General features: G+C 42.7%; 1 protein-coding gene across 6 annotated transcripts in view; it reads right to left on the reverse strand.

Moving 5' to 3' along the window:
- Window positions 1-246: 246 nt before the first annotated feature.
- Window positions 247-24,899, reverse strand: part of arhgap12 (Rho GTPase activating protein 12) — a 57,706-nt gene continuing 33,053 nt past the window's right edge. For 2 of the 6 annotated variants that reach the window (XM_023326427.1, XM_023326428.1), the window contains 17 exons: window positions 15,806-16,078; window positions 14,276-14,416; window positions 14,089-14,169; window positions 13,554-13,676; window positions 12,149-12,223; window positions 10,748-10,809; window positions 10,348-10,429; window positions 10,070-10,177; window positions 6,870-6,974; window positions 6,686-6,784; window positions 6,500-6,602; window positions 5,562-5,681; window positions 5,386-5,484; window positions 4,526-4,603; window positions 4,296-4,430; window positions 2,732-2,837; window positions 247-1,284 (listed from right to left, as the gene is read on the reverse strand). In XM_023326427.1, the coding sequence (XP_023182195.1) occupies window positions 1,110-1,284; window positions 2,732-2,837; window positions 4,296-4,430; window positions 4,526-4,603; window positions 5,386-5,484; window positions 5,562-5,681; window positions 6,500-6,602; window positions 6,686-6,784; window positions 6,870-6,974; window positions 10,070-10,177; window positions 10,348-10,429; window positions 10,748-10,809; window positions 12,149-12,223; window positions 13,554-13,676; window positions 14,089-14,169; window positions 14,276-14,416; window positions 15,806-16,078 (1,965 nt within the window). In that variant the 3' untranslated portion in view covers window positions 247-1,109. Of the gene's footprint in view, window positions 1,285-2,731; window positions 2,838-4,295; window positions 4,431-4,525; window positions 4,604-5,385; window positions 5,485-5,561; window positions 5,682-6,499; window positions 6,603-6,685; window positions 6,785-6,869; window positions 6,975-10,069; window positions 10,178-10,347; window positions 10,430-10,747; window positions 10,810-12,148; window positions 12,224-13,553; window positions 13,677-14,088; window positions 14,170-14,275; window positions 14,417-15,805; window positions 16,079-20,708; window positions 20,845-24,899 lie in introns of those variants that run through there. The other 4 variants (XM_023326432.1, XM_023326429.1, XM_023326430.1 and 1 more) reach the window with 4 other exon arrangements.

The raw sequence follows: 24,899 nt of genomic DNA on the forward strand, positions 1-24,899 counted from the left end.
GTCTGAAAAGTTGCTAAAAATAGCAATAAAGTGGCTCATTTGGCAATAATTGGGTGACAATTTTTAATAACATATGTGCAGTGGAGACCTGTTGGACGGAGCTGTGGCTGATTTTCAGAACTGCAGAGGAAGATGAGACTGATGGATAAAATTGGTTTCACGTTTACGTATCGGTCCAATTCCTTGGTGCACCACAAATGAAAAAGACTTTAAGCTCGACACCAACAACCAGCTTCAACACACACCCACATTTAGTTTGTCTCTTTTATTAGACATAGCAATTCACAAACAGCAGTTAGCCGGAAAATTACATTCAAAGTGTGCAGCTGACCATGCGCAAACACCTCACACACAGAACTACTAGTCATCAATTGTGAGCTTTTTCCACTCACAATTGATGCTTTTTTTTAATATTTAAATTCACAATCTTCCACTGGTTCACCGTCAAAGCATACACACCTCAGTCACAGGGACGTTTGATTTTTTTTCCCCCCTTTTTTCTTTTTTACAACAATGCTCTGTACAAACGCTCGGCAACGTGTTGGAGGGCATCCGTACGGCGTCCGCTGCAACACTAGCTTAATGACGAGGAGATCTGCTCCGTTATGCGAAGGTCCGGTCCGGGAGGAGGCCGCAGAGTTTATGGCTAACACTGTTAAAAAGCAAACAGAACGAGTCCCTCACACAGAACTGACCCGGTTCTGAAAGGCGGACATGATGCCAGCTCCTTCCTGATTCCGTCCCACCTGGAGTTCAAAACGGAGCGTCTGGTTCTGATTCCAAAGACTGGCCACCAAAGATCCAGTGTAAACACTCAAAATTCACCGACTCACACACGTCACCACGGCAACACTCTGAAAGCCTTTCTCTCAACCGCCCGCTCCTCGCAGCAGGAATGGCAACTGAAAAAAAAAAAAAAAGGGCAACATCTATACATCTATTTTCATTCCTAAATTCATCCCCGGATTCTTTGTAAGTGCAACACTTTTGTAAACTGTTATTATTATTTTCCTTTTTTATTCCTCCCAGCTGCTTGGTCCACAGCGTTGTTCAGGAAACGGGACAGAAGTCTGTTTGGGAAACCCGGCAACACTCTTCTTCTTCTTCTTCTACCTCCCAAACACGCCTTCGTACTCCAGCAGGATCAGCTCCACGATCTGGTTCTGGTAGACCATGTGGACGGCGATGTTGCCCGTCTCCGTCTCGGGCCGCAGCAGCGTGGGCCCGAACACGATGGCCACGCTCTGGGTGGTCATCCGGTTGGTCTCTCCGTGCTCGATCACCCTGCAGAGGGAGGAGAGTTAGAGCCATCCATATGTATCACTGGGCTGGTCGTCACCTATTAGCCGCTATCGCTAGCACCTTCAGCACCGTGTATTAAATCAGGTAATTAATCCAGTTTTTGTAATTTATTCAACTCTGAGAGATTACAGGAAAGGAAAATAATGTCAGTAAAACAGGGAAGATCAAAACTGCCCGAAATCTGCTTTTTTTTCTATCCATGTGTCCGCTTTCATCTACGCTCACGCTTGTTGCCATGGCAACCGACTGACAACAACTCTGCTAGCTGACCTGGTAACGGTTACGTTTAAGTGCAACAGAAGGAAAACACAAAAACATTTCCCCATACAAAAAAAAATACAAATCTGAAAACACTGTTCCAGTATTATGTTTTCAGGCATGATGTTTGTTTTGTGATTATTAATAAGTGGTCATGTGAACACAGCGGTGCTTGACTGGCTCATTTAAAGGCCTGCTCTACTGATCTGACAGAGTTGGAGGGTGGGTCGCATGTTTTTAGCGTTAAAAAAACCAAAACACACACGTCTACATGATAAGGTTGTCAAAGTCAAGATAGCGTAACTGATCTCTCTCTCTCTATACATACATGCATCCATCCATACATACAGTATATGTATGTATACTTATGTATTTTTATTAGAACATTTTACCGTCCTGTGAAATGTGCTGCCCCAGAACCGTCATAATGTTGACAATTAATAGCAAAACGTTGCGTCTCTTTTTCAGATTCTTTGAGTCATTTTCCTGACCACCAATATTCGCGACTTAATCCACAGCCTGTGTGGGGCACAAGTCAATCACGTGACATCCAATGCAGTGATATGTATCAATGGTTAGAATGGGAGCAAATATAGAAATTAGATTTGTCTCCAGTGGCTTTAAGTGAATCTGTCTGATGGTTCTTTGGGTTTAGTTTAGATTTATGTAGAAAAACAACATGGCTGCCTTCACACACAGCCTCAGGGCTGTAGATGGAGCGTGGAGGCAAACAAACGCTCCAGAGCGCTGCAGGCTAAAACATAATAGCCTTTTTTAAATAGAATCTACATCCCTGCATGCAGATGCTCAGAACAATAACATATTCATGGAAGGGAAGGGGAAAAAAAGGCAAATTAAATCCGCCTGCCGATGTACGTAAACATCCGCTTCATGCGCTGAATGTCACACCATAAATTTCACAGAGAAACACCTACTTCCTAGGTGCTGAATTACAGCAAACACAGCGCCATATAAATGCAAATTGGGACGCAGCAAATGTCATTGTGAGCATCTGATGTAGCCGGTGGCTCCGCCGGGCTAAGAATACACGCCAGCTGCAGTGTGTGTGTGTGTGTGTTCTGAGAGGAGGAGCAGCGGGGGTTTGGCCGTCTTATTTCCAGCAGGTGACGGGACGCCTGGTGTAGCTGTGGTCTGTGGGGGCGGGGCTTACCTGCGCAGGTGTCTGAACAGGGCCTGCATCGTGTCGTGGTTGGGTTTTGGCAACTTCTTGATCAGGTCCTTGACTGAATTCACACGCTGTTTATAGTCAGAGCATTCTGAGGCACACAAACAGACAAAAAAAACTAAACAAACAGTTCAGAAGCGCCCTCTTGTGGGTACATTACAAACTAAAACGTCATTAAAAGGATAAACGGTGCTGACTTCAGCTCTTTCACGATTAAAGTACCTAGTTAAAGTCACATTCCATCTTTTTTTATTGGAATATTATCTGACTGACCAACACAAAGAAAGTGGAAGGAAAATAATCCAGGTTTTTTAAAATTGCACATACAATGTGGCACCATTTCAACCCCTTTTAGTCAAATACCCAAAATTAAACTCCAGTGCTACCATTCCCCTTCATAAATCCCCTAATTAGCAAATTAATGATTAATTATCCAGAACACGCCCCCTCTGTGGAACATAGTGTTAGTTGCATCATGCTTGGGGAAGCTGGTCAGAGATGATGAGAGGAACGATGGAGCTGGATGGAGGGAAACCCTGATGAAGACTTTAACTCGGGTGAAGGCTAACAACCTAATCATACAGTCAGAGCTGGATCAAAGCATATTTACGTGTTGGAGTGGCCTAGTTAAAGTGCAGACCCAAATCAGAATCTTTCCTCAATCTAAGTGAGCTGTATATGTGCATGTAGACGTTTCCCTGAAGACCTGCAGCTTTAACTGGTGGTTCTACAAAGTTTTGACTCAGTACCTGGAAACTAATCCAAGCCACACTTTTCAGACTTGTACTTGATAATGTGCTTAACATAATGAACTACTTTGTCTGTCAGTCACATAAAATCCAAAAACATACGACAGCTGAGATTGTAAAGAGAAAACATTCAGGGACGATGAAAATATGCTGAAGACACTGAGGGTGTGTTCACACCAGCCCTGTTCAGTCCACTTTAATCCAACTCCAGTCCATCTGCCTAGAAAGTCCGGTTCACTTGTGGAGCTTTGAATGCATAACTGAATTCTGTTGCGGACTTAAAAAACAAAACTGTGGTCTGTCTGAAAACCTTGGCCTCAGTTCAGTTGAGGTAAACTCTGGTCTGGTTCAAATGCATATGTGAACACCAAACGACCCAGAGACAGCGCCAAAAGCAGGAAGTGGACCACAGCACAGGGCATTCTGGGTAAATGCAACCTACACAATCCCATATACCTAGCAATGTCTCACACATGTTGAAGAGTATTTGTTCGGAACATTTAACAAAAAGAAATCCTACAACCATGGAAACCAATGATACTCCATTTGTTTCAAACTTCCTGAGGAAGGAAGTTGCACTCGGTGTCTTCAGAAGTTATCATATTGTTTCCTTCAGTGGTGGTTGTTGCAGCGCCAACACAGACAAGGAGGTAAGCGGGTTTCTCAAAGAAATCAAACTGTGCCAGCATGAAAATATAACTCATATTGTATTTTGCTACTTTCCCAATTTAACCAAATCTACCGGACTAAGAGGTGTGAAACCACCCTCAGAGTGTCTGATGCCGTTATAAGTCACTTACTGATGGCGTTCACAAAGTCGTTGAAGGAGCCGTATGTGAAGAGAGGCTCAGGAAGCTCCCTGAAGAACATCTTGAGCGCGCCGGTCGTGACGTGGATGTCCTCCCACTTACTGTCATTCAGGTCCACCTTCTCATCTGACACAAGGAGGAGACGATCAATAAGCCACTGATCCCAGGCAGGTTCTCCACAGCATACACCAGAGGTCTGGAGGAGCCGCACCAGGCCTTACCGTGATTCACAGCGAAGCGGAGCTTCTGGATCACCGCCAGGTTCCCACTCACTCTGTACAGGCCATCAACACTGAGACCTGCACAGGTGGGAGAAAGAGCAAAATGTGCTGAGTCATGATGAACCTACTCAAAAACTAATCTGCTTTTCATCCTGAAACTGAGAAACGGCAAACTCCTTCATCCAGGAGCATTTTGTGTGAAGTCAACAGATTGCTCCCATCAGTCCACCAAGTTCTGAAAGCGTGGGCTTTGAAATATGGGCTTCCAGAGACATCTGGACCTTTCAAGCATATGTTCCCTCAGAACACCACTAGATGTCATACTAGAGCAGCAGAGTTCTGCTTTCAATACAACCGAGCAAAACCTAAAGGAGAACCCAAAGCTGGAGTCTATTTAAGCAGCTTATAACCATTTTATCTGAATGAAAACAGATGAGTGGAAACCTGGATGTCTTCTTAACTGAAGGAGAAATGTAGAAGGTTGAAAAAGTTAGATACTAGCAAGCCACTAGATCTTTGTGTGTTCTCTGATGCTGTATAAATGTTACAAATATCACATAGTGAAGTTTTTTAGACGCTATTTTAACTCAACATATTGGTAGAACAGAAGAAAAGAAAAGAGGTTAAAATGGATTCTTACTGGGTCAGAAGTGCTCAGACGCTTTGAATTCTGTTGTTTTGAGTTCTGTTAAAGAAATGTCCATTACTACACCCTAGATAGGTTAAACTTCCTGTCCAGGTGTGGTGCGGACAGATTAAGGAACAGTCGGATGAATTCTAGCTGGCACTGTGTGTGGGCGTGTGTGTGTGTGTGTGTGTGTGTCTGCGTGGTTTAAAGATCTCGTCCTGGATGCCTGTACCTGTGTTCTCCACGTGGTCGATGCACATCTCGACGAAGTTGGGTACCGACGTGTTCTCCCGCTGACACAGACTGCTCAGACTGCAGCCAAACACCTGGTCTGTGGAGAGACAGGCAGTAGCTTATAGCGGTGGGAGTGGAGTATGCTGGTTCTGAGAATGCATCCTCGATGCTCACCTTTGATGTACCCTTTGTCTCTGACTGCCTGATAGGTGGGTCGCCTTATCAGGAACTTCTTCAGCTTCATCCTGGTTTTTTTCTGGTCCGATGAGTCCATACTGATGGAGTTCTTCATCACTGAGGAGATACAGGAGGGCGGAGACACAAGGTGTAAATAGGAGCAGTTTGTCATTTGGGCAGTTGACATCAGAAAGAATAGTATAATAGCACTAGAGATTTAAAGAAATGTGCCATAAACAAGTTTTCTGTTGCTTTCATACATATTCAGTCAGTGGGGAATTTATTCTGCCGTCGGGACAATCCCGTTGGTCTTAAGGGCTCCGCATGGTCGAGCCAAACTACCAAAATCGGTTCTCATTGTCGCAGTTGTGTGATAAAAATGTTGTAATTTTGTTCTCTGCCACACATGGTCCATCTTTTCTTGTCACAAGAACTTTTCTGTCCCCCTCTCTGTGTGACTAATCAGAATTTTGTGGGTGTGTTTGTTTATGCGGAAAAAAGTCCCAACTACTCAACTTTCAAGAAGCTGGTTTTTCAGCCAGAGAGTGGGATGGATAGTTTTGAGGAAGAATAGTCAGAGGCTGTGAGGAAGTACGTACTTTTGGACCAAACCATCAAACTCTCCCCTCCTTGGTTCTGCTCTGATGGGGGTTTCAGTGGCAAATTTTATTTTATTTTTTTTCCAATAACAGTGAAAAATGAGATGTTGCAGCTCATCACTCATTATTTCTTCCTAGGAACTTGTGAACTCGCAATAGTAGCTCCTCTCTGCCATGATCGCTGCTTCCTATGCTGTTGTAAACCACACATACTGTATGACAAAACAACATGATGTACACTGTGTATGTTTTGTGGACTTTGAACGGTGGGCGTGAAAACAAACATGAACTGGTCTACTTCGGTCCGACCTTGCTGGGCCTTTCAGTTCGACTCACCTCTGATCTTCTTGGAGTCCCGATGGTCCTTCTCTTTGTCCTGTTTCTCAGCGCCCGGAGACTCGGGCATGTCCTCCTCGATGGCTTCATCAGACTCCCACGCCTGGCCCACAGGAGACATCAGTTTTCATTTGAGCCGGTGTTAGCTGCGACTGAAACCTAGATTCAGGTATGAGTAGTACTCACATGAGTGTTGACGGTCTCTGTGAGGGCCCGGTACCAGTCGTTGATGACGCTGTCTATCTCGGACTGGATCAGCAGCTCCATGCCCTGACGGGTCTTCAGCTGAAAGAGGGAAACCGTCGCAAGTCAAAGCTGGATTTCAGACACAAACGAGAAAGTGGAATCTGGCGGGTCCTGCTACGGATACCTCGATGACGTGTTTCTTGCTCGACTTCTCCTTGGAAGCCCACTCCACCGATGCTCCGCGCAGATCTACCGTGAACTCAGGCTTGGACTGGTTGCTGCCAAATTTCTGGAATAGAAAGTTGGGATACAGAATGAGGCTGAAGCGCGGATACGACAGAACATGTTAGCGTTTCCGGCAGGATTTAGTCCAATTAGAGGTAAAGAAATGGGATTAGGGGAAAGTTTGGGTCCAAGATGGGATGCAGCTCCTCAGGGTATCGTTTCTGCTCAACATTCCACACAAAGCAAAAGCACACCATAAACCGTTGCATTACTGGACAAACGAAGCGACATTTCCCTCCATATCTCACATTCACTTTTATTGTTAAGTGGGAAAAAAATCTACAACACCAAACATTTAATAACTTGGCTCACAAATTAGACCAATTTCAGTTGGGATTTTACCATTGGACTGTCTTCCACATGTAGTTAGTGTTTGTTAGCATAAGTCATGCTCTACACTGCTGCACTGCCTTGCAAATCCATTCCCAGCCCTAGAATATTTTTACATTTTGTCACATTCCAAGCAAAAACTAATCGGTATTATTGGGATTATTTGTTATAGACCAACACAAAGCAGAGCACATTGTGAACTGGGAGGAAAATGGCTTTTATTTTCTTTTAGCACTTGCAAATCTGAAAAGTGCGCCACGTATTTTATTCCCAGTCCTTTCCTCTGATACTTCTGAGTCAGGGGTTTCCAAAGCGAAGCCCAGGGGCCATTTGCAGCCCTTGGACTGATTTTTTTGTACGCATTGACCATAATTGTATGGTATTTTATGATCCTTGTTTGTTGTTGCTGCTGTTTTACAGTATAAGAATGTTCTGATTGTAAAACTTTGAGATTTCTGTGAGAGCGTGTCCGAAATAAAATGTGTTACATTCATTGATACAAGAATGGTATACATTTGACCAAACTGAAGACTTTTTAAGATGAAACATGTTATGTACAACACAAAGTATTATTCTTTTCATAATCAGGCTACTTGGTTTTTGTTAAACTTAATAGTAAGTAGGAGCACAATATCTACTTTTACTTAGAGAGCAAATAGGATTGTTTCAGAGTTTAATTTTAATTAAGTAATTAAACTCAGTGAAGTGTAACTATTGTTTTTTTGTTGTTGTTAAAGAAAGACTTTCATAAATCCTGGTTTTGTTGATTAGAATATAATGTTTTTGTTTCCATAGGCCAAAAATATTCAACATTCCTTTTATTAAGGTGAACCTAGAGTCTCCTTTCTATGTTTTGGTTCTACATGACTATATCATTTCAGATCATTGTCCTTCAAAATAAGACTACTTGTTTAGTTTATTGGTGAGCAGATAAAAAATGTTACTAAAATTTGAAAAATAATGATTTTTTGGCACTTTCATGGTCCTTATGGCAAAAAGCTTTAGTTCCATGCATCATCTTCCTTCTACTTCTCAATGATGCACTGCTTTGAATACATATTGTTGTGAAAGGGTGACAAAATGTGAAAAGTCTGAGCGGTGTGAATACTTTCCCAAAGCGCTGAGTGTCAAGCCAACTATTGGTCTCCATCTGCAGAAACCATTTACTGAACATGACACCAGAAGCCAAGAGAAAACCTCTACAGGGGTTTTTCTCTGCACTGTTCCAGTAACTGGTGAACCAAAGCATGACCAGTGAGCTTTAGTGACCGGGTGAAGTGGCTTTTAAGAGCAAACACTGCTGTTCAAATACCAGGTTAATGTGCTTTAAGTAAATGAGATTAAGATAAACCACCTTAAACGTCTACAAACAACGTGACAGTTTTCCAGTACAATTTACAAAAACCAACCAAATCTCATTAAAAGAATACAAATATGGATAGAAAAAAGTCGTGTTAATTAACTTGCTTCCTTTAACTGGTACTGTGTAGTTAGAAGAACCTCCTGACTCGGTTTCAGCTCTCAGTCTGATCTGGTTGAGCACAATCTCACATTTTGACTTGACAGCATTGGTTTACCTCCAACGGTCCTAGATCTGATTTTAAGGACATCCTGTCCACAGCTCTCTATTGGAGATCTCACTGATCTACCAGACTTTGGCTAGGCCATTCCATACTTTAATTCAAATGTATTCCATCTCCTGCTTCATCTTTGAAGGAGACACCTGAAGGTGTTGACTGCTGTGTGGAACTGTTCATAACTTCCCCTGTTTTAATAAAAACATAAAACCCAGCTTGTCAATTGTAAGCCAAGATCATGATGCTGCCACCACCATGTTCCACTGTGGATATGGTGTGTTGTAGAGGTGGACCAATTGCAGGTTTCAGGCTGATCACCGATCATCAAAAGGCCTTCCGATTTTGGCCAATAAATCTTTTCTAACCAACACAGTCAGATCTTTTACAGTCACAATACACCTTCAATTTTCCAATCTTATTCAGCTAGAGAGTGTGAAAAGTTGCTAAATATAGTAACCAAGTTGTTAAGTCGGCAACATTGGGGTGACTATTGTTAAAGATGTTGATATGAGCTGGTGGGGTCTGTTAGTCCATCCTCTCTCATAGCAGAGCAATAGGGAACAGTGACTGATTTTGAGGGTAGATAGGATTAATGGATAAGATTGGTTTTTCATGTACTTATTGGATAATCGCCCAAAATCAAGAAAATTGGAGCAGATTGATCAGTGCAAACCCCACACTGGAACAATACTCCTGACTAATACTTCAATATAAAGAGTTTTTGATTCCTTTGTAGTCTCTTATTTTGTAGTTGCATTGATTTGTATTGTACAAGTCAGCAATCTTGAGGAAAATCTCAAATTCATCACTTGGACACTCAAGAGAACCGAAAGCTGAAACTGAATCAAAAGCTGCTTCAAAACAGCATCAGTTGAAGGATGTGGACGTTCCTCTGGTAGAAGTTTGTATTTTTTGCATGAACCATGCAGGATGTTTGTCCCATCATATGTGGAAACACTTTATAGATGCCATTAAGAGCCACTGCGCTTCACACTAAGGTTAGACAGATGTTGCATGCCTTGTAGGGCTCTTTCACTTTGTATTAATGCATTTGGGTAATTACAGTCAAATGAGATAAAGCCAAGGGCCTCAAACACACAAATTAATCTGTTTTAGGGAGGGGGCCATGACACACTAAGGAGGACACAAGGAGGCGCCAATTCATGCTGAGATGGGGGTGGGAGGGACATACGGCAACAGCCGTCACATAGGAGACGGCGGGGCGGGGCTTGACCGAGCGCTTCCAGCTGCTAAGGAGAGTGAGGAGCAGCTCCGGGATGGAGCCGCTGCGGTAGTATGACTTCAGAAAGGAGAGGAGAGGAGAGCAGAGAAGAGAAGAGGCATGAACAGACGACACTGCACAGCAACAGACGGCTCAAAAGACAGGTGATTACTCAGAGAGAACCAGGAGAGCGTTGTCACGGAGATGAACGGCCAGGGAGCCGCTGTGGTGAGCTGACGGTTACGTACCCAGCTGGTGCTGGCGCCCTGGCCCTTGGCAAACAGGAGGGAGGAACCCTGCAGCACGGTCCAGGAAGATGTCCAGTTCTTCCTGTCAGACAAAACAACAACACAGTACGGTACTCTGCCCTGCAATAGTATTCACACCTGCTGAACTCTGCTGCATTCTGTCATGCCACAACCACCAAACCTAACATGATGCTGTCACCGCCTGTCTCGGCTGTTTCAGGATGATAATCAGGCCTTATAATCAGCTTTGGCCTCTTCTACCACGTTTCCCCACATGTCACATGAAATCCCCAACACAGTCCATACAAATGTGTGGTTGTAACACAACAGAATATCAAAAAGTTCAAAGGGAGTAGAAACTTTTGAATAGTCTTTTGGTAAACAAACACTTGTGTCCAACCTGAGCTTCTTTCCATTCTCTGTGATTTTGGTGACATTAAGGACTCCACACTTCTCCGAGGGCTGAAGAGGAACAAACAGAAACAGTTCAAGCCTGTGAATGTTAACCAGATAAATGTCCTGAGGCTTTACAAGCTCAAAGCAAAAGCATGCAGGGTTTCAATCTGCTGGCGAGGCATGTCATGTCTGATTTTTACCAGCAGATGGCAGCATTTAAAGCTGCTTTAGCAAGTGCATTAGGCTAAGTTACAGAGCACTGATCAAAAAGGACTAAATGTATATTTTGGACTGAATAGCAAAATGTACAATTATGGGCAAAATATTTGCCATATAAATATTGTATTTTCTAAACTTTGAAGCACTAGTTTTGTGCCGACACTTAATAAAATTCACTTAACAGATGCCGTTCTTTATATTCCACACTATAATGATCCACCATAACCAGAGGAAATACAGAGCACAGTTTTTAAAATTATGGGGTCATTTATTAAAGTTGAGTTACTGACATCCATCAGTCTGGAAAAAAAGAAAAAAAAACACTTCTAAGAGTTTGAGACTGCAGTGAAACGCAGTGAGAGTCATTATTAACCACATGGAGCATCAGTGAAGCTTCCAAACAGTGTGTGGCAAAACAAAACTGCTCTAAGAGGGCATCAACGACTCAACCATTAGGACACAAAAGAAGACAGAAGAGTGTCTGAATTTTTCCTTAACACAGAAAGTACTCCTTGTTCAGCATTTGGTTCTTTTTGTGTGTGTATGCCGTCTTCTCAAACCCCCTGTTGGTTGTGGTGAACGGTGGTTCACACTGAGCCAGGTCCTCAGAAAACTGAAACCAGGACACTGCTAGAAGCATTTGATCCAATTTGAATAAAGAAACTGAACTTGACAGCACTGTTTAATAACCAGGATCAATTAGGATCCGTCTGTAAAGTTTACTTTCTCACAAAGCCATGCTGTTCTGGAAAACCTTTACTCTTGAATAAATGAAAACTGCTGTCCGTATTTACTCAGGTTATCATTATCTTGATCATAAAAAGTGTGATAACATATCAGAAGCAGAAGTAATGTAGGGGGCCCTGTAGGTGTTTCTCATGGCTCCTTTCACACAGAACTTCTCACTGTCTCTAGTTTCTTGGAGTAGAAGAAGCTATTAAGAGATTAAGAGATGATGTTAGCCTGGATGCAATTAGAGCACAGATGTGACATGCAGTAGAGGAGAGCAGTGAGAGAATATGCAGTGAAAGCAGGTGCAGTAACAACATATACAGTGAAAGCGAATGCAGCGAGACCAAATGTAGCAATAGCGAATGCAGTGAAAGCAAATGCAGTGAGAGCAAATGCAGTGACAAAGGATGCAGTGAAAGCAGATGCAGCATGCTGTGAGAGCGGGGATACTAACGGTTGAAGGGTGTTTAGGAGATGATGGGCAGGAGTCAGAATCTGGAGAGCTCAGCTTGGGCGCCAAAGCACATTCCTACCAACACAAGGTACAACATGATGAGAGGCTAGAAAACTAGCAACCGACTAGAAGACAGAATGGTGTGAGGTTAGTGAGGACGAGAAAACCTGGAGGACAATCAGGACTTGTTGTTAATCAGGGTAAAAAAAAAGGAACGTTAGGGTTTTAAGTAAAACAATGTGGAGTAAGAGCAAGAGAATGTGCTTTTACTCTGTGTAAGGCTTTATTAAGCAACTCAGTCATGTTTGCTGCAGAGCCTGAATTCATGCTGCACTTTCATTTGTTCTGAAAGACACTGAATTAGAATGAATGAGCCGTTAATAACAGACTGAACGCAACCAGTAGCGCAACTAACTTAAACATTTAAAGAAGCATCACAATAAAGAGCCTGATGATCTATTTAACCAGGTGGCATACAGACAGGAAGGAGCCATCAGGAATCCTGTCTGGAGTCATTCCAAACACAAGGTAAACATCCACTGGGCAACATGAAAGCTAAAGAGATTACCAAGGAGTTGTTTATCTCAATGACCAACCAGCATCAGTAGTAGAAAATGAAGGACTGAATACTAACAGCCAAGGTTACAGTTTAGCCTCCAGGGGTGAAATTTTTGTTTACGCTACCCTGCTTTGATTTATACCTTGACTAGTAGCTGCTACAGGAACCAGTATTCTTAATTTGTGTTGATTTTTATTTGATTTAACAACAATTTTTCAACAACTTTAAAACATCATCCAACAGCATATCATACAGCAGAAAACTGAAAAATAGTATAAAACAGAGAAAATAAATAAATAAATAGCAGCTTTTTTATTTGGAAATAGTCTCCTTATCCTTCCTGGGGATCTGTTCTGGATTTACTAAATACCAACAGTCTATTTGGAACTCTTTATGTTGTATATTTGTTTTCACTGTGAGTTTTTTTCCCTCTTAACAGGAATTCTTGTTCTTCCAACTTCCTTTTCTTGCCTCATGTTGTGTTTTCAAGCATACCTGCATACATTGGTACAAATATAAAATCTGTATCAACAGATATCCAGATGCAGATATCGGCATCGGTAAGTGAAAAGACATGGATTGGTGAATCCCTTCTTTAGGCATAACGCCTTTTTCTTTTTTAAATGTCAGCACACTTCACATGATCACCATGCCTCCATCTTTACTTGGTGTTATTAAAAAGCCAAACATCTTGTTCCTTAGTGCAATATGTCATTCGCATTCTGTTCTCCTAATAATCTCAAACAGACAGTAAAATGAGAAAACAGAACTCAGAGTCTAAACATCTGATGTGAAAACATCAGCAGTTCTCAGATTCTGACCCTTGCTGACCCCTCCACCCGTTACCTTGTCGTTGAGGTCCAAGACGTAGGTGCTGTGCCTCCACTTGGTGAGGACGATGGGGTCTGGCTGCTTCCTTTCCAAACTCCGACTCTTAGGAACTTCTCCAGACAGAGGGGAGATGTTGTACTGCAGGGATGTAGAAAATAGGTTACAGCTCATTAAACGTTCACAGAAAGTTTCCTCCAAAGGGTTCCAGCTACTTTACCTCTCCTCTGAGCACCCACAGCAGCATCAGACACACACCCAGAGAGCGTCACTAACGACAGGGATTTAGTATGGTACTCTGAATGTGAGCACAGTCACTCTACTGTTTGTTAAAACGACCAATCAGAAGCTCTGCTCGATGCGCTCCAGATTAGCAGGAGTGAAGACACAAATAGCCCACCCCAAACTATTTTCTGTGAACTTTAACCCCTCATCCTATTACAACTCTCTAAACGGATCCACACCAACAGCGGGGGGGAAACAGGGATAATGATGTAACTGTCGCTTTAATCCACAGGAAGTGAAGCAGCTGGTGCTAATGAGCTAATCTCACCTTTGGCAGCTCCCACTCTGACCTGGATCCGTCGACGCTGTAGTAGTAGGGCCGGCCTTGCTCGTCCACATGTTTGACCCACTGCAGATACAAACAGAGCTCAGCGTCCGGCAGCAGCGACAGTGCGAGCTAACGCTATGCTAAGGGCTAGAACGAGCAGTGTGCGTGCATGCAGAGAGTTTCCCACCTTCTCCTGTGTGTATTCGGACACGTAGAGGGTGTGTCCGTGTTCGTCCAGCTCCTCTGACCAGCCTCTAGGGGGCGACCCGTACTGGCTGTCCGACTGGCTGGAGTGTGTGCTGTGGCAGTTCTCCTCAGAGGACAGCGGCTGAGCAGGACGAAGGAGAACACAGATAAATGGTAACTGGAGCAGGAGGTGAATGTGATTGGTTGATTTTTAGACATGCAGGTGAAAGGCCATCTTTAATTCTCATGTCAGTGGTCAGAGAATGACAGCTTAGTGAAGCCACGCCCCCTCTACCTTCTTCAAATCGAATGAAACTGGTATCAAACATTTGAGCTGCAAAAAATGTTCGTTTGCGCCTCTATCGTTTTAAAAATATTTAGAAATGTTTCCAGAGGTCATCGAAGGTCAACCAGCCCCCCCACATCTGCGAAATCAAACAAAACGCAAAATCCACTGTGCTGCAAACAAAAAATATATATATTTACATCAATTTTGTTCGATTTTGTTAATGTCACCACTGGAAACTATTTTGAACATGATAACGGCGCAAATAAACATTTTTGAAGCACAACCACGCAGGAATGTGTGGTTGTGCTTCATTTGACAATGTGGTGTCAAAATGTGACACCACATTTTGATTGATTTTAGTTGACCTTTGATGACCTCTGGAAACTTTGGTGTCAAAGGTTCGTGCAGCAACTTTTTTTGTTTGTGTCACTTTCATTTTAAAAATACTAATAAATGTTTCCAGAGGTCATCAAAGGTCAACTGTCCAGTCCACATTTACAAAATCAAGCAACTTTTGTGTCAATCAACAGATACAAAAATATGTAGCAAACATAAAAAATATTCTAATCAGTTTTGTTTGATTTTGTCAACATGACCTCTAGAAACAAATATTAAAGAGAACACAGACAAAAAATTTTTGCTGCACAAATGCAGCACAGTCGATTGACAGCGTATTTGCTTTGGTTTTGTAAATGTGGACTGGCTGACTGACCTTTGGTGACCTCTAGAAACATTTATTAATATCTTTAAAACAATAGCGGCACAAACGCAATTTTTTGCTGCACAAACGTTTGACGCCTATTTGGGCCATCTTCACTCAGCTGCTTGGTTTAAACCTCCTGCATGTGAAATCCTGCTGCAGTGCGTCATTACACCACATGGGGGCAGTGTTGGATGATTTGTCAGGAACAAACAACCCGACAGGAAGCCATAATTTCCCCCACATCAAAGGTTTTCTCATTTCCTTCCATTCAGAAACCACAAGAACATTTTCACCACAGAGTTTTCATCTAGAAACATATAAAACTTTGTCTATAAGTAACAAATGTCTCTGATATATATTACAAACATATGTTTGGATAAGTTAATATGTGACATTTCACAAGCCACATTATAGCCACACATTTCAATGTTAGTGTAATAAATGTGTAATACAAAGTTCTACATTGTTCCAGAGGTTTTCACAAACAGATCTGAGAAGTGCGGCTGTACGTTTAAGGTCACTTTTGTCCTGAACAGTACCTCGCTCTCTGCCGTGCCCTGGCTGTCTCCGCGGACGCAGCTGGTGCTGCTGCAGGCGTCTCTGGAGCGCGGCGGCTTCCAGGTGCGCTCGCCGCTGGCCCGGTTGTAGTAGAAGTACCTGCCACTCAGGTCCTTGTGGGTCTCCCAGTCGCCCACGACGTGGAGCGGGGAGCCTGACGGGACGGGAGGCAAGCTGGACTGGGAGATCTTCAGCTCCTGGAGGTTGGTGTAGACCGGCGAGACGGAGCGGCCCGGACCCGTGGGAGACATCGTCTGAAGAGGGAGACGGCAGAACAGGGATCAGACTGGGAAATCGGTTTTTAAAATACAGTTAGGCGTGCCACGATAACAAATTGTCACAGAACTTATTGCAATAAACAACAATATTGTTGTTTCGAGACCCTTTTCAAGTAATAGTATAATGGTAATAATGCCATTATTACTGTTATGATGGTAATAATGGCATAATAATGCAAGAACGAATTCTCAAAGATCAACAAACGTTAAATTATTATGAACATTTAAAACTGGAACTGGAAGATATTTTAATATAAAAATAAATAAAACAACAGAACCAACAAATACAATTTATTCAAAATGAAGTCTCTGTGAGCAAAATAGTTTTTCATAAAAAGAGTCAAGTTGAGACCAAAACACCAGACTGAAAACTTTTATCATCCAGGTTTTGGTAGAAAGAGAGAAAAGGAAAAAAAAAAGATAAATCATGCAAATGGAAATTATAGCGGTTTTAATTTATCATGCGATACATTGATTTATGGCAACAGGGATGTTTTTTATAGAAATCTCCCAGCATCCTTTGCTCTGTGCTGATGATCTTGTTGTCTTTACAAATTATTCTAGACAGTCCATTTTTGTCCTTTACTCACATACATAGATACATCCATATGAGGCACAGATGTTAAAAATTAAAACATTTTGATGCACCAATAAATTAGGCAGCTGAACCTCAGCAGATCTCAAGTCCTGAGTTACAGAAAAAGAGGAAATTAGTTATTTGTTGAAGTGAATGTGCCATTACACATGGAAAGAGGATCAACTGTTACGCCTCTTATTTTGAAAGTCATGGAATGACGTGTGACGGCCCTGCATGGCAGCTGCTGGATCACATCAGGCACCACATGTGGCTCTCAGAACGCGTCTCAGTCCAGCTCTGACGCCACATGGTCTCAGGACTTAACGTGTCCAGTCGTATATCTATCAGCACAGAGCGGTCGAGCAGACGGTGGTATTTTTATGAGGGCAGCGTTTAAATGTGAAGAGTTCCAGGCAGCATAAAGGTTTACAAACTGCTTAAACACCAAAGAGCTAAAAGAAACATGTTCGATCTAATCCCACAAGGCAGAGGAGGAAGATTTAAGCGAGACGTAAATTTAGGAATAACTTAAAATGTAAACAGCAACGTAATGCAGACTTATTAGGTTGACCATATTTAGACCTTAGATCTTTTTGAACTAATTTAAATAATAAACTGAGTTTATTGTACTGTTTGTTAACAAGAACCAAATGGAATGTGCTTGAATTGAATTGGGGTGTGTGTGTGTGTGTGTGTGTGTGTGTGTGTGTGTGTGTGTATGCGTGCGTGTGTGTGTGTATGCGTGTGTGTGTGTGTGTGTGTGTGTGTGTCTCGAAACAATATTTGTTATCAATTGGACTTATATAAATAAAGTAAAGTGAATTGAGTATGTAGACCTAAACTCCAGATTCAAAAGATTATAATCTGACTTTTTCAGAAATGGGACCAATCGGTGTAAGCCCAACTGACCAATTTTGATTTTGGCCGATACAGATATTTTTTTTGGTCTACAAATTTGCTAAATATTCTGACAAAGTCGCTACATCACCTCCCAAAAATCTCCTTTAAAGGCAGACGGTGGAGCAGGTGTTACAGAACCAGCAGGGCACGACCCAAAGGCGCAAAGAGGAAGTCAGCAGATCCAGTTACATACGAGCAGGAGACAGAAACCTGCTCTTGTCTTAGCAACTGTTGCATTGCCTAAAATTGTGAAATGACATCCTGCGAGGGGGATGAAGACATAATGTCAACAAACAATTGAAAATATTAGCATGTTTTGCAGCAAAGCAGAAGTAAATAAAATCAATAGACTGTTGAGGACAAATAAAGTCCCACTGCTTCATATTCTAGTGTTTGAGACACTAAAGAGAAAAGGCATCAGAGGGTTCTGCAGAATGACATGACTGCATGGAGTCAGCACTGCGTACACAGAGACGCCTTTCTAACATTAATGTCAGAAAGCTGCGTTTCCATGGATATGGTTTAGAATATTTTGGCTTCTGGAGCGGTGCTCAGTTTCAAACTGCATTTCCATAACAAATGTACACTAAATTTAGTCAATTTTCTACTAATGTTGAAAAAAAAAAAGCAATTGTGCAATTGTGGTTTTTCAGTTAAATAAGTTTGTTTTTTTTAAATACACCTGAATAAGTTTGTTCACGTCACAAGTCATTAAAAACAAGCCGCCGCCATCGTCCTCCTCCTATTTCTGGTCGTCATTTCCTTGGTGGAAGCGGCCACATCCGGCTGCGATCACATGACTCGTGTGACATCAGATAAGTGTTTACATTGCAGTTTTTCTAAATAAATCAATTTTGACATGGCCACAAAAAAAACCCCACCTCATCCTATCAAAAAAAGAGAGTAGTTCCGAAACTGTTTCCGTTAAGCGAATTTTTTTCATAATTCCAATTTGCGTCATTTTAATCCCAATTTTCATCCTGGGCGCTGAGTCGGCGCCACGCCTTCACCCTCAGGTTTGCTCCAGGTGAGGAGGAACATCCACTGCCTTCAGCACACAGATGCGACTTCCTGACGCTTTTTGGGATAACGGGAATATTTTCCCACATGAATGATCGTTTCATATCCTGCACACATGCTGGAGTGGAGCTGAAGGCCTGCTGGTTCCACTTTAGAGTCACGCCGCCTCTCTCTGTGTCTCAGACGGAGCGATGCGGCAAAGCAAAGAGAGATAATGGCGTGGGCTCGCGCTCATCCATCAGCAGCACGCTGGCGTTACAACTTAAGATTATAAAAAAAATGTGGTAATGATCAAGTTTGAGCACAGAGGAATGAGGAGCGGGGCCTGAATTGATTTCAGGCCAAAGCTAAAGTAGAATATTTTTCAGAGCAATTTAAAAGTCATTTTTAGGCACGGCCGAGTGTGTGTGCAGGAACAAAGCACTACTGTTTACAAGCATGACACACCACATGTGTCCACATGATTTCAGCTCATAAATTAGTCATGCTGCCTTTATAGGGGCGTCTCTGCATTTAATACAGTACTTTTGCTATTTTGTGCTGCAAAAACATTACATTACTGGACATAAAAGGAAACTCAGTGAGACTTAACAAGTAGTTGTTGGCCTGGTGTGTGTTCTGTTCAGGTCGAGGTGTAAATGACTCCATTCAACCTGGCTTTAGTAGGGCTATTATCTAAAAGTCAAACACACACTAAACGGGCCTGCTGTGTATTTTTAGTTGGGTCAGTCAGTTTTCTGGTCGATCACTGATCTTTTAAAATGTCTAATCTGTCAATTTTGGCAGATACACCAAAGATTTACAACGGTGGTCCTGGTAAAGGTACACAGACTAAATAAGCCAAAGTCTGATGAGTTTTTATAAGTTTAAGGTTTAAGGTATACTAATTGATTCTATTGTCAACCATTTTTAGAAAAAAATGTAAATTATGGATGCATTGATTGTAGTTTTTTTGGCCAATACCAATATTCTCTATGCTCTACAATCCATTGCAAAAACAGTGTAAAACAGGGGGAAGATCACTAGATGAATGATTAAGACGAACAAAATGATGTGATTATGAAAAAAAGTTTATATATACATATGTAAATTATCCATACAAACTGTTAAACACCAACAACCAGAATACAGAGCTGAGTTTAGAAAGCGCCGCTGGCCTCTGATGCTTGGAATCAGATTAGATGAATAGAACAGAAATATTATTTATTGTCCTACAGCAGCAAAAACTTAGTTGTAGCAAATGCTGACTGTAAAAGAAAAGGTGCTACAAATCTCTTGATAGTGGCAACAATTTGAGTTTTTCAGAGCACAAAATGTAGTAACATGACAGAATCCCATTTATTGTTGCACAATGAAAAGCACAGTCCAAAAAGGAAATAAAGAAGAGGTTAAAAAGCCCCGAAGAATTCAACATCTGCAAGCTGCAGGAAATCCTAAACTATGTGGAATGTTTAGCAGAAACAAGAATGTAAGAAGAAGAACAAAATGTGAGATACATCGTTACAATAAGAAGAAAAATAGTGTAACAGTACTGTTACCAAATGATGCTCCAGAGTTTACTTAAGACTGGACAGTAAGCTGCGGTGACAACACAATGATTCTAGGCCCAAAATCAAATCAGAAAGCCGAGCAGAAAAAGAAAGTTAAAAACAGTAACAAAGGCCGAAGCGTTTCTACACAAACGGCTTCATTAGGTTTCAGGTTGCAGTCAGCGTATAAATAGAAGGCTGTGTATGAGAAAAAGAAGTCCACACCATACGCTGAGACCGTCTGACACTTGGCGGGGAACCTTCTCTAAATGAATAATTGATGTCAACATCAAGTGTTTCGCTGGCAGACTGCGGCCGCCTTAATTCTAGCCTGTCAGGCCTCAGTTAGCAGCACATAAATACTACCTGGAAAACAATTTAACAGATTTCAGAGATTCAAAGGCTTTGCTGGCTGCAAGAGGTGGAAAGAAAGTTCTCCAACCGGAACGGCACAGAGACGCGACTCCTGAGGGGATGTGGACTGGTTCTGGATCAGTCTGACGGACGCAGGGCATCAAAGCGCACTTCCAATCTGGCTAACTGCAAACACAAAAGCATTTCTATGTGTCACGGTTGTCACCTTGCATCCCGGGCTGCACACAAACACGTCGTCATCATCCTCCCCGGCTTTCCGGTAGCCCCTGAACACGCTGAGCGCCCGGCGCATGGCGAAGCTCAGCGGCCATCAAACGAGACACAAAACGCACTTCTGTTTTCTCTAATGCTCTGAAATGTTCCGGCAGAGGAGGCGAGGAAACTCTAAACCTCGTTGCGACAGAGGGGAAAAGGATCTCATTACTTCACACACACATTTAACACAAGAGGAAGTGGTGTTGCAAGGTCCCTTTATAAAGACGTGCAGGCACACCACTAATCACTAATGTCACTGATATTGTGCCGTCGTTGTTCACCTTAAACAAGGACTATAAGAGAGATTCAAAGTTCTTTCAGAAACAGGATGCATATTGAGACAGAGGTAGATGTTAGTTTACCACCGACTGAAATAAAACGTGAAAACTGAAATAAAAGAATCAGTCGTCTGCAAAACGGAAAACAGAGATGTCTCCTAACTGCTTCAGCTGGACAAAACGTCGTAGTTATGCTTTAAGGCCAACTTACACGGAACATTCAGAAATATTATCACAGTTTTGTTTTCATAATGTCACGCAGAACAACCACGCATCCAACCCGTCATCCAACCACACATCCATCCCGTCATCCAACCACACATCCATCCCGTCATCCAACCACGCATCCATCCCGTCATCCAACCACGCATCCATCCCGTCATCCAACCACGCATACATCCCGTCATCCTACCACGCATCCAACCCGTCATCCAACCACGCATCCATCCCGTCATCCAACCACGCATCCATCCAGTCATCCAACCACGCATTCATCCCGTCATCCAGCCACGCATCCAACCCATTATCCAACCATTCAGCCATCCATGCCATCATAGAACATGGTATTGTGATTGAGCATGACTAGATCTCTGCCCGGAGCGTTTTCCTGTAGGCAAACAATCAGAGGAGAACAAGCTGCCATGCAGCTCCTTCTGCTCATGACAAGTAATTAGAATCTGAGGAGTCGGGAGTGGAAGAATAAATGAAGCACGGCTGGAACGACAGAGGTAGAATGAAATGCGCTGCTCAGTACAGAGCTGCTTTAATCTTGTTCGCAGCAACATGCCAGCATGGCCGTGACCAATCCTTTTCAGACTTCAGGTCGGTGCAGGCTGAACTGCATTACAGCACATTATGCAAGTTGGAGGATGTGTGGGCACACCCTGCATGGAGAATGTAAAAGCAGATGAAAACAAAGGAACTGACTGATTTGTAAATGGAGTCATGAAGGTTGTTGTTCAGCTCTCTGCATCCCTGATGTTTACCAGGTTCGCCTCGGCCCATTCAGAACTAATGACCCTCTGCTGTTGTACCATCACCAGAAACTCCACTGCTCCTCCAGGCGGCACACAGCAAATTAAACCATAAATTATTCTGTGTGGAAAAAAAGGCACAGGTCAGTGTGAGGGCAGCAGGGTACAAGAGCCGCAGTTCCCCATTACTTCCAGCAGGTGGTGCCCACAGAGAGGAAGGTGGGACAGAGCGGGGCTTGCTGGTGAGCAGGTGGGAGTCTCCATGTGATGAATGTGGCCATCAGGAGAGAAGAGTGGGAGGGTTTCCCATCGATGTGAGCATGGCAACGGGCCCTGCAGCGGTGCAGGGGCCACTGCCTGCTCAGCTGAACGCACAGAACCCAGTTCCACGCTCTACACACTGCTGTGTACATTCTCTATCATTCTAGCTAATTGAACTAAACATAAGTCGTACTGAAGAGTGCGGGGTGAGTAATGTAAATGAATTACTCTGAATTCATCAAATCTGCTAATACAGGAGTTGGATCCGTCACTACAGGACAGCTTTTGCTGTACAATTATTGATTAACAAAAAAATGATCTGATCAGTCCGACGCTGTACTGATGTTAAATCCTGCAGAAAAGGCTGAGCTTTTCACATGTTTATGTTAGAATGTTTTAGCTACAGATGCTAATTTTGAAGCGCTTCCTAAAGAAATACCTTTTTTTTTTTTGCATTTTCGGCCAAAAACTGGTTATTTTGTTATTTTTCAAAAGGAGTTGAATTATTTATTTGCCATTTTTATATATTTCTAAAATAAGCTATGTATATTTAAATATTGTGTAAAATAAGCTTAAGTAGTAAGTTGAAAAATCTGCAGGATGTGACGATTGTTTTTTCATCCCATTACTCCATAAATCCTTAAAATAGTCAATAAAATACATGATTACAAAGATAATTATTAGCTGCAGCCTAAAATTACTGGAAATGATGAAAACTGCTGGCAGCATTTCAAAGCTTTAGGAAAATCAGAGATTGGAAATCAGCTACAAAATTGTGATCGGTGCGCCTCTGATCATTTTCATCAGACTCATGTAGTTCTTGAACAGTAGATGAACTGGACTGTAAAATGTAACGTAGTACCTTTAGTCTACAAGTGCACCGATCCACTGTTTTCACTTCCGATACCGATATTTGTGGTTTAGTATCGGCCGACACCGATCCAGTGCCAGAAGGACTTCAAATATTTTATATTTGTTTTTTTAAAACAAATTTAGTTGATAACTCTGCACCAGTACAGCATATTTAACTCCACCAACAGCTTCACAAGTTGGTCAAACATGTAAAAGCAACTGTAATTTGTTCAGTCAGTGAGATTAGGCGTAGAACAGCCAATGGAAAAAAAAATAAAAAATTGAAAAAAATAGGTTGATTATCTTGGTCAAACATAAAAAAAAATAAACCGCAACAAACCTTTCAAATGGTTTAGATAATGCAATTAGGAACTGTAACTATGATGCAAAACAAATAATAAAGCATGACGTCCTCAGAGCACAAAGCATAGAAATAGACTGAATAGATCTGCTTTGAGCACACTGTCATGATACTCCATCTAGAATGATTTTCAATATTGGGACCGATACAGATAACATCAGATCAGAGCGTCTCTACTTTAGTGAGTGTTCTAGTTAAAGCCCGAGTCGTGGTGTGTGACTCTGGGTTTTGTGTGTAATTGTATTACACAAAAGCAGGTTAGGGGAAGCGTGCAACAGCATGGCGACGTGACCATGGAGACACTCAGTCAGCCCGGCAGAAACACTGAGGAGCGTTTGAAGCCAGGCTGCGAGGGGTGTGTGTGTGGGGGGGATGAGTGTGTGTGAGTGTAGGGGATGGGTTCCACCTCCAAAAAGCCACATCGATCTTCTCCTGCTCCCTCTGTTCTTTTGTCCTCCACTGCTCCCTCGCTCAGGTTGCCCTTTTCCTCTCATCCTGTCTGGTTCCTCTTTCTTCCTCCTTCTTTGTAGTCTCTCTCTCCCTCCACTCCTGGAGGTAGGCCTGATGCTGGCCATGTTCACATCCATATGACCAGATTAACCTACATTTCCACATGGCTGAGTGTCAGTCAGACCACATTTGTCCAACTCGGCCATCATCACATTTCATTGTGCTTCACAAGCCGACCGACCGACCAATCCCCTCCGGTCCCCAACCCCGAGATGTAAGAACTCCTCACTGAAAGTCAAATGCGTTTTTGGAGTTTGCCAATAATTGCATCTGGTACATATATGCAGAGTCGGCAGAGGAAAAATAAAAAAAAACCCAAGATGAAAACTCTGGTGTGAGCGTGAGTCAGCATGTTTTCATTTCACGGACCAGAGGATTCGCTGAGCTAACAGAGACGCGAGCAATTAACCTTTCGGTCCCGCGCTGATAACGCTCAGCTAAAATGTCACTTTGTCTGAACACGGCGGCTCTGCTAAAGAGCTGGAAGCTGACTGGGAAGGAACTCGCTCAAAGAGGCCTGCGCCAAACTGGGTTAGTTATACCAAAAACAAAAACAGAAAATTATTGACAGGCGACTTGAAGCGTTTGTGTGGAAACGTCTGATGTCCTTTAAGAGGATCATGCTGGATTGGAATTGTTCAAGCGACATCTCAGATCTTTTTGCATTATCTGTGGGTGGAACAGAAGGAGTTTTACGGTGAGGAACAAAGCCTCACCTCTTGAAATGTTAATGAGGAAGAAGCGGGATGAGGGTTGGGGGTGGGAGGGTGTTTGGGGAGCCTGCAGCCACGCTCAGCCTGCTGCATGTTGGGAGACGCTGTTGTTGGGGGAAGACGCAGTGTGATGCACTGCGCCGCATGTTGTGCAGTGGGAGACCCAAACGGTGGGAATCAGGGACAACACCT

The sequence above is a fragment of the Xiphophorus maculatus genome, chromosome 21 (genome assembly GCF_002775205.1).
Source record: "Xiphophorus maculatus strain JP 163 A chromosome 21, X_maculatus-5.0-male, whole genome shotgun sequence".
NCBI lineage: Eukaryota > Metazoa > Chordata > Actinopteri > Cyprinodontiformes > Poeciliidae > Xiphophorus > Xiphophorus maculatus.